This window comes from Rhineura floridana, chromosome 3 (assembly GCF_030035675.1).
Source record: "Rhineura floridana isolate rRhiFlo1 chromosome 3, rRhiFlo1.hap2, whole genome shotgun sequence".
Taxonomy (NCBI): Eukaryota; Metazoa; Chordata; class Lepidosauria; order Squamata; family Rhineuridae; genus Rhineura; species Rhineura floridana.
Genome location: NC_084482.1, coordinates 218585012 through 218599462, shown reverse-complemented (window position 1 = coordinate 218599462; position 14451 = coordinate 218585012). Strand labels below are relative to the sequence as shown.

At 40.6% G+C, this 14451-nt stretch overlaps 1 protein-coding gene across 1 annotated transcript in view; it reads left to right on the top strand.

Annotated features, from left to right (window-relative positions):
• Window positions 1–14451, top strand: part of LOC133378986 (vomeronasal type-2 receptor 26-like) — a 40835-nt gene that overhangs the window by 12218 nt on the left and 14166 nt on the right. The window contains exon 2 of the mRNA XM_061613599.1: window positions 8273–8512. Coding sequence (XP_061469583.1) covers window positions 8273–8512 — 240 coding nt within the window. The remainder of the gene's footprint in view (window positions 1–8272; window positions 8513–14451) is intronic.

Genomic DNA, 14451 nt, shown 5'->3' with positions numbered 1-14451 from the left:
AGAGGCAGCTGGACAGCCATCTGTCGGGAATGCTTTGATTTGGATTCCTGCATTGAGCAGGGGATTGGACTTGATGGCCTTATAGGCCCCTTCCAACTCTACTATTCTATGATACTATGGTTCTGTGGGCTTTTGTTCAGTGTTCTGTGCTCCCACTGGCCAACCAGATGCCACAATGGTATTCAGCTGGTATTCAAAGGAATATACTAACTCCGACACCGGAGGGAGCAGAAAGCCACCATAGTTAATAGCCATCGATAGCCTTATTCTCCCTGAATTTGGCCAATCCTCTTGTAAAGGTATCTAAGTTGTTGCCCGTTACTACTTCTGTTTTGGAGTGAATTCCATAGTTTAATTCTGTGCTGTGTGGCGTTGGAGGAGAGCTTTGTGCATACCATGGACTGCGAAAAAGACAAATAATTGGGTGTTAGAACAAATTAAACCAGAACTATCACTAGAAGCTAAAATGATGAAACAGGTTATCATACTTTGGACACATAATGAGAAGACATGATTCACTAGAAAAGACTATAGTGCTGGGAAAAACAGCAGGGAGTAGAAAAGAGGAAGACCAAACAAGAGATGGATTGATTCCATAAAGGAAGCCACAGACCTGAACTTACAAGATCTGAACAGGGTGGTTCATGACAGATGCTATTGGAGGTCACTGATTCATAGGGTTGCCAAAAGTCGAAAATGACTTGAAGGCATATAACAACAAAAGCTGCATCTTTATTACAAAACAATTACCAAACAGAGAGAAATTAGTCACCTTTATTAGATCCATAAGGACTGAAAAGCCTTGGGAACCTTATTAATAATATTAGGTTCATTTGTATGTGAAATAAAACTCCAGTACTGGGGCGAATGTATCCTTATATTTTTGCCCTTTTACAAGTTTTAACTTCTGCATAACTTTTCCTATTAAAGCTAACTGCCATACTTCATTGCACAACAGCTTTCAAGTCCTTCCAAAATCAAACAATAAGAGCCCAAGTTGCTACCAATGAAAAGCCAATTTTCATGTGAATACAAGGAAAGAGTCAAATGAGTTTTGGACATCAAGGGATGAAACTGTAAAACAACTTATGCATCATTTCTAATTCTTGTGGTAGCATCAAGGGACACATCCCATCCCAGACAAGTGCAGAAAATGGCAACCAAACTGTTTGACAGTGTTCAGTTTAGAAAAATTGCCAGTATGTGAGACATGACAAAGAGGCAATAAGGTTATGTGGAGAAAGTGGACAGAGAGACTTTTTGCCATAATAGTAGATCCCAAAGAGGTCATCTAGTGAACCTGAATGTTGGGAGATTCTGGATGGAGAAAAGGAAACATTTCTTCACAGAGTGCATCATCAAACTGTGGAACTCGTTCCCACAAGATGTGGGTATTGCCACCAACTTAGATTGTTTTAAAAGAGAATCCCAAGGCCAGAGGTAGCACATCCCTGAATACTACTTGCAGGGAACAACAGCAGGAGAGAGCTATTGCCCTCATGCCTGGTTTCTGAGCTTTCCAGAGGTGTCTGTTTAGCCACAGGGGAAAACAGGATGCTAGACTTCAGGGTTGCCAGGTTCAGAGCCTGATCCTGATCCTGTATCTTTAGGAGAAGAGAAAGGGTTGCCAGGCCTGGCCTCCAAGAGGTCTTCTGTATCTTTAAAAGTAGTGCAGGGGGAAGGGAGAATTCCACCTTGTGGTTTTTCCCATTACAGAGTTTCAAGAACACCTGCACTTGGTTGACTTTCTCTTCTTCTAAAAATACAGGATCAGTCTCAGGCCCTGAACCTGGCAACCCTACTGGACTTAGATGGGACTTTGGCCTGATCTAGCTGCAGGGTTCTTGCGTTCTTGTCACTAAAGTTCAGACCAAAGTCATCTTCCCCCCACCCCCAGCAATTGAAACATGTCACACTTTGGAGCCGCATGTGTTATATCTTGCAAACATGTTTTTCTCTAGCTTGCACCTGCCCTTTGAGCCACACGGAGACTCCAAGACTCTGAGACTCTGTGGCAGAGATGAACTTTCTTCTCCTTACAATTATCCAAAATCATAGTGATTTATCTTTGTCAAAGCACAAGGGATATTTCTGGAGATTGACTTTGAGACGTTTAACCTAAACAGCGTCAAGGGCAGCATGAGAGAATGTAGTGCACACTGTGCCTGAAAAGATTGGTGCACAGAATATCTATTTTGCCAGAGATAGCTTCTGCCAAACATTAGAGTAGAATGTAGGGAGGTCAGTGGGATTTGCTGGCTTGAAGTTTAAGGGGATTCCTCTTTGGGTCGGAAGCCATCACTAGACACCATCTGTTAAGCCACTGCAGCTTCTGTCTTGCAAGTCTTTTTGGCTTCTACTGGTTAAGTCTTTCTGGCTTCTTGTGGCACAAGAGAGGTTTAGTACTAGCAGGAAGAACCAGAATGATCTCCCTGCTGCTTCTGCTGTTTCTGCTGCTTGTGCCCCATGGCGTCTGTGGGAAGCTGAAGGCAAAATGCCCCTTGAATCTAATCAGGGATCAACATGATACACAGAATTATTACCGGCATGGAGACTTCCTTGTTAGCGGGATCATCTCTCCAAAATATTTTATTGAACAACTTCCATACATCTTTTCCCAGGCCCCCTTAACCAGGATTGAGGAGTAAGTAATCATGTGCAGGTGACGGGGGATGCTGGGATTTGTTGGACCAGAGGTCCTTGGTGAAATTGAAGACACAGGGTTGCAGCAAAGTTAGGCCTTTATTTGTTACATGTGCACAGTCAGTCTCCCATGACGTTGGTGGAGAGCTGCCACACGGCACTGCTTGACTGGGTTTTTATACATTCCAGGACAAAGAATTTAGCATTAATGAACCAGGTTACACATCAGCATTACATAGGCATTGCATGAGCATTACACTGTCTACATTATGTTCTTAGCCACTTTGCTAATGTTCAGCACTTCACATACAAGTACATTTTTGCTATGAGCTAAGCATTTCAATTAATGCAATCCTTCTTACATCTTGGAGAGTACAAGGATGTTCAGTGTCTGTTCAGTGTTATCTTATAGCCTGTTATGCTTCTCTGCCTCCCCTCCCATTGTTCCTAGTTACCACAGACTAGGAATGGGGAAGAAATTTGGTTCAGCTCATATTTAAAGCTGAATCTACCAAATGCACACTTTCCCAAACAATAAGAGCACTGAAACACAGCCAGCCTTCAGAATTTTCACGTATCCGAATTTCACAATGCAGTTCTCCAACCAAAGAATGGTTGTAAAAATGCACATATAAGGGGAAAGGTGTGCATGAAAACAACAACAGATTAGTGAAAAGAGCATACAGGCATGCATTGTATTAGGAGAAATTGCTTTCAGAAATGTGTAAACCAGTCAAAACTGCATACAACAATGTGTGTGTTAGGAGAAATTCACACTAAAATGCTGAAGAATTTCCATGAAGATAAAAACAAAAGCAAACAACCAAAAGGCGTTGCAAGCTGCTGCAGAAATGTAGAGAACTGAATTAAAGGTTGGGAAAATGAGGAACTGAGAAAACTGAAACTGACAGCTCCTTCCGTCCCTGCCATAGTCAGGCCCTCTCTCAGGGATAAGGAGCCTGCAGACCTCCAGATGTTACTGGACTAGAGCCCCCTTAGTCCCTGACCTTTGGCCATGCTGGTTGGGGCCAATGAGAGTTACCTACTCCTGTCCTCTTCTCTGGCTTCCTTCCTAACCGGGCAACTCTTGCAAAAATCCCTCTTAGCTCTGGTCCTTTAACTTTGTTGTTGTTATGTGCCTTCAAGTCAATTACGACTTATGGCCAACCTATGAATCAGTGACTTTTCGCAGTCCATGGTTTGCGCAAAGCTCTCCTCCAACACCACATTTCAAATGAGCTGATTTTTCTCTTATCCGCTTTTTTCACTGCCCACCTTTCACATCCATACATAGAGATCAGGAATACCATGGTCTGAATCATCCTGACTTTAGTGTTCAATGATACATACTTGCATTTGAGCACCTTTTCTAGTCTTTTCTTAGTCTGGTGTCTCAGCTTTGACCATTCCACCTTGGGTGCCTCTGCTAGGAGTCTAGCCTCTTGGTCTAGACTTCTGACGGCATTACTCTCAGTTTCTTCAACACTCTCAGACCCCCTCACCGTGTTAAGGTGTGAATCCAAAAGCTAGAGGGGGGGAAACATCTTTAAAAGATCTAAATAGAATTCCAACATGGACGCAGACATATTCAAAATCTGTGCATCCTAGAGGGGGTCTTTAACTTTAGAAAGCTAAATTAAAGCTTTCCTCCTCCCAATCTTTCTTCTTTTGTGTTAAAAAAAGCAATTAAAGCCTGAAGACCGGGATTGTCTTAACAATCGCACCTGTAAGCTGCTCTTGGACATTCCTTATGGCCGAAGAGTGGGATCCAAATGCTTTAGGTAGAATGAATAAAAATAATACAGGCCATGGAACTTCTACATTAGGACACAGGGACATAAGAACCTGCCTTATATACTGTGTATACTATATATGCAGTCAGACTATTGATTCACTTAGTTCAGGTTTGCCTGTATACTGACCGCAGGGGCTCTCCAGGATTTCAGGCAGTGGAAAATTCCTTGCCCTGCTTGGAGATGCTAGGGACCGAACCTGGGACCTTCTGTATGCAAAGTAGATCCTCTGCCACGAACCTCGGTGGAGTCATATCCCCAAAATAGGATCAAGAACTGTTCTACTTGTTCAACCCACCAGACTTTTTTTTTTTTTACCAGTGAACATGTGTTGATATGTTTGACATTCCATAAAGGAAGCCACAGTCCTTGGAGGTAACTGGTTCATAGGGTCACCATAAGTCGTAATCGACTTGAAGGCACATAACAGCAACAACAAACCTCCAGATTGCTCCTAATTACAGGGGACAAACCATATTTACTGGGGCTCCTGGTGGTCACCCCTGACCAAACACACCCTTGTGTTGCCTTTTGTAGAAGAATAGGGGATTTCATGAACACTGAGGAAGCATCTAATTCAGGCAGGATCAGATACGATTGGATAATGAGGGAATTCTAGCATTATTTCCACCAAAAGAATAGCCTCTTTGCTTAAGCACAGACTGTAGATAAGATGCCTCTTTCTTGGTGGTCTAAACTCAAAAGCAAGTGCCCTGCCTCCGATGTAACAACTGCCTAATATAAAGAACTACATCTGTTCTGTAGTAAGCAGAACCAAATCCTTTGTGCAATGGAACATTTGCAGAGAGGCGAGGGGAGGGTGAGTGCTGAGACATCCTTGGCGTGAGAATTGGGATGCTGATGACTATTTTGGGAGGCACTTGATTTTTTTTAATTTTTAATATTCTCCAATCCCTCTCTGAAGAGACTGGCAGAATGAATTTGTTCCTTCAGAGAGAAAAATGAATGACAAGCCAGTGCGTCTTCTACAGGTCTCTCCTTCATAGCTGGACACAACAATGGCTGGATGCATTTGTCCAAGTGCAACTACACAACTAGTTTTTCCCCAGGCCAAGAATAATGTGTGCAATTGCGAGCTTAGGCAAAAGCAATGCAGCCTGCCTACTGCCTCAATTTGGATCTGGGGATTAGGTCTCTCAAAAATTAACTCATTTGAAATGTGGTGTTGGAGGAGAGCTTTGTGCATACCATGGACTGCAAAAAAGACAAATAATTGGGTTAGAACAAATTAAGCCAGAACTATCACTAGAAGCTAAAATGATGAAACTGAGGTTATCATGCTTTGGACACATCATGAGAAGACATGATTCACTAGAAAAGACCATAATGCTGGGAAAAACAGAAGGGAGTAGAAAAAGAGGAAGGCCAAACAAGAGATGGATTGATTCCATAAAGGAAGTCACAGACCTGTACTTACAAGATCTGAACAGGGTCGTTTATAACAGATGGTATTGGAGGTCACTGATTCATAGGGTCACCATAAGTCATAATTGAATTAAAGGCACATAACAACAACAAATTGTGACCTTCAGCTGATTTCACTTGCAGAAGGGAGATGCAAGGAAAAGGCACAACAAGACAAACCTCTGTCCTCCTGATGGTTTGTTTCACTCCAGGGCTGCACTGCCCATAACTAGCCAGGCAGAAAGTGTTATTTATAGGAATGGAAAAATCTGTCAGTTTCTGTGCTGTCAGTCATTTTTCCAGTCTTAAAGTCAGCTCTCCACGTTTCTGCAGCAATTTGCAATTCTTTAAAAAAACAAAAAATCTTAATGAAAATTCTCCAGCATTTTATTGTGAATTTCTCCTAATAAACACATTTTGTAGGCAGCTTGTAGAGTGTTTTTAGTGTTTTGTTTGCCACCCTGGGCTCCTTCTGAAGGAGGTGGGATATAAATTTAGTAAATTAGATATAAATGTAATAAATAAATAATGTATGCATTTGCAAGCCATTTCTCTTCATATAATACATTTTGGTATGTGATTTCCACTCACATATTCATTCTTATGCACACTTTCCCCTAACATACGCATGTTTGCAAACATTGGTTGGCGAACTGAATCTCAAAATTCAAATAAGTGTGAATTTTGAAGAATGTCTGTGTTTCTGTTCTCATATTGTTTCAGAAAGTGCAAATTGATAGATTCAGCTTGAAATGTAAACTGAATCAAATTTCTCACCCAACCCTAGTCATTTATTGACTTGTAGCCCAATCCTAACCACGTCTAAGGTAAGTGGGGTTAGGATTGCTGCTTTATTCTCTGTCCTTCAGGACAGGGACATGTTTATGCATCCACAGCCACAACCACTGAACCAACTGCAGCCTTCACAAGAATTTCCCAGAATTCCGCAAGCCTGTGAAAAGAAATATTATCATTTGATGTTGTTCTTTGTTGGATTTCTGTTTCTCCAGCAACGGAGCTCACATCTCCCAATTTTTGTTTTTATATTTACCTTCCAACAAGGATGTTTCCTCTCTCCACATGCACACATACAAACAGACTTTTATTTATCTTTATTGTTACGGTCAATGACCAGCATGAGGTAATCAGATAAAATTGTTAAAACACAGTACTGTAAAATAGAGTTGTCAAAGACATAGTTATAAAATCCCAACAAAAGACAGGCGTTACAAGGCGGTTAGAGTCAGATTATGGTGAATTTTGATCGCTACAGCACAATATAGACAGACTGTTATTTGTGGATTACCGCTTGTGAGATTTATTTATTTATTTGTTATATCCCTCCCTTCCTCCCGGAAGGAGTCCAGGGTGGCAAACAAAAACACTAAAAACACTTTAAATCATCTTAAAAACAAAAGACTTTAAAACGTATTAAAGCAAAACTTCTTCAAAACTATTAAAACAAAGCATCTTTAAAAACATATTTTTAAAGAAAACATCTTTAAAAACATCTTGGAAAGCAGTTGCAACACTGACGCAGACTGGGATAAGGTCTCTATTTAAAAGGCTTGCTGAAAGAGGAAGGTCTTCAATAGGCGCTGAAAAGATAACAGAGATGGTGCCTGTCAAATACTTAAAGGGAGGAATTCCACAGGGTAGGTGCCGACACACTAAAGATCCATTTCCTATGTTGTGCAGAATGGACCTCCTGATAAGATGGTATCTGCAGGAGGCCCTCACCTGCAGAGCACAGTGATCAACTGGCTGGGTATATAAGGGGTGAGACGGTCTTTCAGGTATCCTGGTCCCAAGCTGCGTAGGGCTTTGTACTAGAACCTTGAACTTACCCCGATAGCTAATGGGCAGTCAGTGCAATTCTTTGAGCAGTGGGGTAACATGTTGACAATACCCTGCCCCAGTGAGCAATTGCATCACTGTTTTTTGCCCCAGCTGCAGCTTCCAGACCAGCCTCAAGGGCAGCCCCACATAGAGCACATTACAGTAATCCAGCCTGGAGGTTACCAGTGCGTGGACAACAGTAGTCAGGCTATCCTGGTCCAGAAACTGCTGCAGCTGTCTCACCAGCCACTGAGGCCTCTAGCAACAAAGATGGATCCAGGAGCACCCTCAGACTACTAACCTGCTCTTTCAGAGAGAGTATGACCCCATCCAAAGCAGACAACTGACCAATTATCTGAAGTTGGGAACCACCAACCCACAGTGCCTCTCTCTTGCTAGGATTCAGACTCAGTTTGTTATGTGGAAAGGCCCCTAGATTTATAAAAGAATGAATGTGATATTCTGTTTCCATTGAATGGTGAATAGCAGTTTGACACAATATGTGTGTGTGTGTGTGTAGTTTTCCACGCAGGAAGCTGTGGTACATCTTGTCCTTCCTGTTCACCATCCAGGAGATCAACCAGGACCCCAGGCTCTTGCCCAACATCACCCTGGGCTACAACCTCTATGAGAACTATTTTGATGCGAGGATGACTTCCGATGCCTTGCTAGACATGCTTGCAGGCGGGAAAACTAATATTCCAAACTATACCTGTGGAAGATGGAATCACTGGCTGGCTGTTCTTGAAGGGGCAGATTCTGCAATCTCGAAACAGATTGCAACCATATCGAGCATCTACAAAATGCCGCAGGTATGAATTGGGGGGTGGGGACAGAAGAGAAGTTCAGCTGCATAAAATTCCACTTTCTCTCTGGAGGAGTCAAGAAGGGGCATAAGAAATATTGAGCTTTAGAGTAAGACTGGATCCAGTGTAATGGGCCAGTCCAGATAATGGCTTAATTAATGCATATAACATGCTGAAATCATTTACATAACTTATAATGGCTTAGTTTGTAGCTTTATTTATTTATTTATTTATTTATTTATTAAACTTGTATACTGCCCCATAGCCGAAGCTCTCTGGGCGGTTTACAATAACTAAAAACAAATACAATTTAAAATACATCTTTTAAAAACAATTTAAAACACAATTTAAAAATTTAAAACAATATAGAACACATGCTAAAATGTCTGGGAGAAGAGGAAAGTGTTGACCTGGCGCCGAAAAGGTAACAGTGTTGGCGCCAGGCACACCTCATCAGAAAGATCATTCCATAATTTGGGGGCCACCACTGAGAAGGCCCTCTCCCTTGTTGCCATAGTATTGCTTGGTAGTGCATAGAAGGAATATGTTCTCTCCCTCTCTTTTTAAAAGGGTTTCTTCAGCTCTCACTTCTAGATAAAGCATTGTTTTCTTGTAAAGCAGAGTACGGGACAAGATAAAATGTCTGGGCAGAAAGCCAATGTGTTATGTTAACTGTCAGTATGAAGTGAGAGGAAGATATGGAGTGCTTTCGGGAGGCAGCAAATGCCACCCCTAGTGGACAGCATAATTGATAAAGTCATGGGAACAAGTCTTCCCTTTCAGAAGAAAGTGTATAAAAGGCCAGGTTTTATAGCACCCATTAACCCTCAGCTGTGCTGGATTTGGGGGTCAAAGAAAGTAGGAGAAGCATCCATAGCATCTGATGGGTGATGTGTCATGACATGCATTTCCACGTAGTTTGTACTTTTGGCTCTGTGATAGAGTTTAACTCAGTACTTCATCTATTGTAACTTGCTGTAGCTAAATTTGCCTTCAGAGTCTTTTACTTTGATGTTAAATGGATATTCTGTTTTTCTGTTTCTATAATAATGGCTTAGGCCACCTAGAATGCATTTTATTAGTTGTACTATGCAAGATATGAATAAATAGTATATATTTATAAAGGCAAGGGTAAACCACCTCTGAATACCGCTTACCATGAAAACCCTACTCATAGGGTCACCATAAGTCGGGATTGACTTGAAGACAGTCCATTCCCATTTATAAAGACTGTTTTGCTGTCTGAAGTCTGACTCTAAAACAGAAAATTCCTGGTACCTCCCAAGATTCAAGAAATCTTGAGTGGGGTCTCCTCTGTCCTCTGCCTGTGTTTGATGACTGCTGTCAATAACTGGTGAGCTTATGTGAACTAACATTCAACATACAAGGATTGTACGTAGACACGGAGGAAGGGAGAAAGCGAGAATCCTTGACACTATGTATTCACTGGCAAGGAGGCTAGTCTTGCCAATATCACCAGCTTTTGCCAACCTGGCACCCTCCAGATGTTTTGGACTACAGTTCCTATCATCCCTGGCCATTGGCTGAGCTGGTTGAGGATGCTGGGAATTCTGGTCCAAAACAGCTGGAGGATACCAGGTGAGTGAAAGCTGTTCCAACCTATACAAATGATGTAAGAGATGAATGTAGAGACCTGGCTGACACTCAGCTAGTTTATGCCAAACATTGGAAATTACTAGTATGATAAAGTGGGAATAAAAGATGTGAGGCTTAGCAGCAGCAACGGCCAAATAACATAAATTTTTAAGAATTAAGAAAAATGTCAAAAAACCGGGATAAATTTATGAAGAACTGGGCACCTCCAAAGTTAGGGAATGATGTTCTCCCACACTGAATGTCTCCTACTGACGTTTGTAAATTCAGTTTGTTAATTCTAAGCCTGTACCTATATTTTAAAATACACGAAAAAAATCCTATGCATATATTATTTTAAAGGTAGAACACTGATGAGGTTTAACATTATCTATGGCTGTGTACACATTAGCGACTTAAAGCACAGCTAGGTCATTCATTTTCTCAATTCAGATTCAGAGGGAATTGCAGTCTTCCTTCTTTCACACAGACTTAACATGTCCCTGGGGGCAGAGGGGAAAAGGATGGATATTATTATTATTAGTCATTACATTTGTATACTTCTCCATAGCCGATGCTCTCTGGGGGGTTTACAACGATTAAAAACATTAAAAACAAATATACAAATACACAAATTTAAAAATACATTTTTTAAAAAAACAATTTAAAAACACATGCTAAAATGCCTGGGAGAAGAGGAAAGTCTTGACCTGACGCTGAAAAGATAATAGTGTTGGCACCAGGTGCACCTCGTCAGAAAGATTATTCCATAATTTGGGGGCCACCACTGAGAAGGCCCTCTCCCTTGTTGCCATCCTCCCAGCTTCCCTTGGAGTAGGCACCCGGAGGAGGGCCTTGGATGCTGGGCGTAGTGTACAGGTGGGTTAGTGTCGGGAGAGGTGTTCCATCAGGTATTGTGGTCCCAAGCCGTGTAAGGCTTTATAGGTTAAAACCAGCACTTTGAATCGAGCTGGGAAACATACAGGCAGCCAATGCAAGATGGCATCCCATCACCTATGCTCTCTTGGATCATATTAGTTTCCATGGTGACATATCATCTGAATTTACCTGACAAAGGAATGTGCCTGACCAGACCTGTCCAAGCGGTTTGACCACTTTAGCATGTTCTGTCTTATCGAAGCTCCAATATTACAATCATAGAGTTGGAAGAGATCTTAAAAGTCACCTAGACACACCCTCTGCTCACAACCATCTGCTAATGCTAGAACGCTCTGAGCCAAGACAGGAGCACTGCAGGACTTAGATGTAATAGTGTGCATAAGAGAAACCAGGTTGAATGGAGAGAAACAGTGGGGTACAGTTCTCTCTGGATATGAAGTCTATAGGAAGGGCAAGGAAGGTTACATTGAGGATGTCACTCTTTACATCAAAGATGACATCAAGCCAAACAACTAGAAGTCTCAAAAGGGACAGGCTCCAACAAAGAATCACTACAGGTGGCTATTAAGAAGATGCCTTTTTGCAACAGCTGACTTTTGTTTTTATTGCATTGTTAATGTTTTTTTTATGGTTCATTTGTTTTTTTCTTTTAACGTGTAAACTGCTTTGACGTTTTTAACAAAATAGCAGTATACAAATATAAATAACATAAATAAATAAAAAGGCCCAACAAGTCCTTTAGAACCAGAGACATGTTACCCCCTTCCTGACCAAATTGGCCAGGGTGATCCTGTGATGGAGAATGAAATCAGGGAGGCATCCAAAGGAGAAAGTGTTGCAAGAACTCTGCTGGATCAGACCAAAGATTCATCTAGTCTGCCATCCTGTTCTCATAGTGGTTGACCAGATGCCTATGGGAAGCCCACAGGCAGGACCTGAGAGCATGCAGAGGCACACCATCTCCGGCAGTGGAGGTAGAATATATCCATTGTGGATATCAGTCTAACTTTTTGTTCACACAATGGACAATCAGATGCCTCTAGGAACCCATAAACACTTGTCACTTGCATTCTCTGGCAAGCAGCAGCTGATATTTAAAGCCATACTGTAGCAATGGATGACTCCAGTTACCCTCATGCGTAGACCGAGTATATTCATGTGTTGAGCACGACAAAGAGAGAAAAGTTCTAGATACCTTCAATGACTGTTCACAGGCGTGTCAATGTGCATGTGGATATATATGTGTACACAGGTACTTGACTAGCTATCTGTAAAGAGTAGCCCTCTACTCTCTTTTGATTAAGTGAAAAGATACCATTCACTTCTAGAAAGGAAGGTTTAGGGACTTCCGGGAAGGGTGACTTCGCTTGTGCCTGCTTTTGGGATGGGCTCCTGCCTCAAAAGAAGCTTATTCAGATATAAATCAGTCAGAACATTTTTTTTTTTGACTGATGAAATTTCTCCCGGGCAGGGAGAAACGTAGAGATCAACCTCAAAGCCTGTTTTTGTTGGGAGGACTGGATTTCATTAATTTATGAGATAAGGTCCAGCCAACAATGCCGGACGGACTTCCTAACAAGCTCTATCTGCTTAAGCGATACGTTTATCTTTTCTTCAAAGAGAGAACGGACTAACAGGCAAGCACCCTTCTTTCTATTATTTTTTTTACTTGGTTTAAATTGTTGCAGCAAAAGGAGATTTGTCAGATTGATCGGCTTTGGACAACTTCTGGGTGAGATATAGCTCTTCTCTGTTATTCACGAAATTAACAGCTTATCTCTGTTTCTGTCGCAAAAAGCTGTCCTGGAAGTGCATTCTAAAGATAATAAACAGAAGAGGGATTTCTATTCCTGATTTCTATTCCGAGGAATATTATATTGTCTGGGACTATTCTTTTTTTGGTCTATTTTATTTTGACGAATCTGCTTCTTCACGACGCCACTAACTGTTTTGATGCTGGGAACTAAATTTGTTTTGCATTCTTGCACAAGAGAGATAAGGCAGGTTGCTCTGTTTATACTGTGATGTCATCAAGCCTGGAATATTAACCCAATTGTTGCTGAAATAAGAAGTGGTTCTTCTTTATTTTTGTTTTGCTTTGTTTTCGTGGTTTTAAAAATGGCAATCAAGAAAGTGGCTGAGAATCTGGAAGTAATTATGTTTCAGAAAATAATGGATGAGATTGAGATAACGAAACAAACCCTGCGACAGGGTAGTAAGGAGCTGAAAATTGAACTGAGCAAAATGACGCAGGAGCTTAAAGAAATAGGGGACCCTGTGAGAGAGGAGAATGAGATCAGAGATGAGAAAAGAAAAAATAAAGGGAAGATACAAGCCCTGGAGATTGGAACAAATGTGGAACTGGAAAAAGATCTGGAGTTTATGGATTTTAGAAATAAAATCTACTGTTTGGAATTTAACGTTATCTCTGAAGAAATTAATGAAGATATTAGAGATAAAGTTATCAATGGCTTGGATAATCTTCTGGACTGGAATGATGTGATGGAGCTTGATATAGAGAAAATCTATGGAATAAACTGCAGCCATGTGACAATGGAAAAACTCTTAAGAGATGAGCCAGTGCATTTTGTAAAAAAGAAGAACACAGATATGACTTTACAACAGTATTTCAGCAACTTATTCAGAATGGATGGCAAGAAAATATTTGGGATAGAGGAAATTCCCATCAGACTCTTATTATATGACTATGGCTACAACAGCAAGATTATTATGGAATACTGATAATGGAAGATTGGACACTGAAATTACTGGACTTAACAGGACTATTGAAGATGGAAGATGGAACTAATAGGGATAATGGAATAATGGCTATTGAAATTATTGGACCTAACAGATTCTGATGAGATGGATTAATCGAAATGTTTATTTGGACTATGGTTATGACAATAAGATTATTATAATTATTGAGATGGATTAATTGACATGTTTATTTGGAGAAAAATTGATAGATATATTTCTTAAAGAATTGAAACCTCTCTTTGACTTTTTGTGGAAAGAATAAAGTAATGTTTATGAGATTTGATGATTAATTAAGATAACTACTGGAGGAAAGTGATTTTATAATATGATTTAAGAGACAGGATTGTTATATATTGTAGACCTATAACTGATTTGATATGTGACAAATGGGAAGTCAACATTTTATTTTATTTTATTTTATTGTTTAATCATTTTTGTTTTGTTTTGTTTTTTGTCTTTGAATGTTTTATGATTTTGTTTTCTATGTTTTATGAAAATTTGAATAAAAATTATTGTAAAAAAAAAATAGAAAGGAAGGTTTAGTGTGGGATGCTGTGGTTTGACACTGGGTGGGCGGCCACCACTGATGTGAATCCTACAGTGACTGCAATGCACTGCAAAGGGATCTTGAGGCAATTAGATATATTAGCACTCTTTGCTGCCACATTGGCTGTTTAAAAAGCATTCATTCT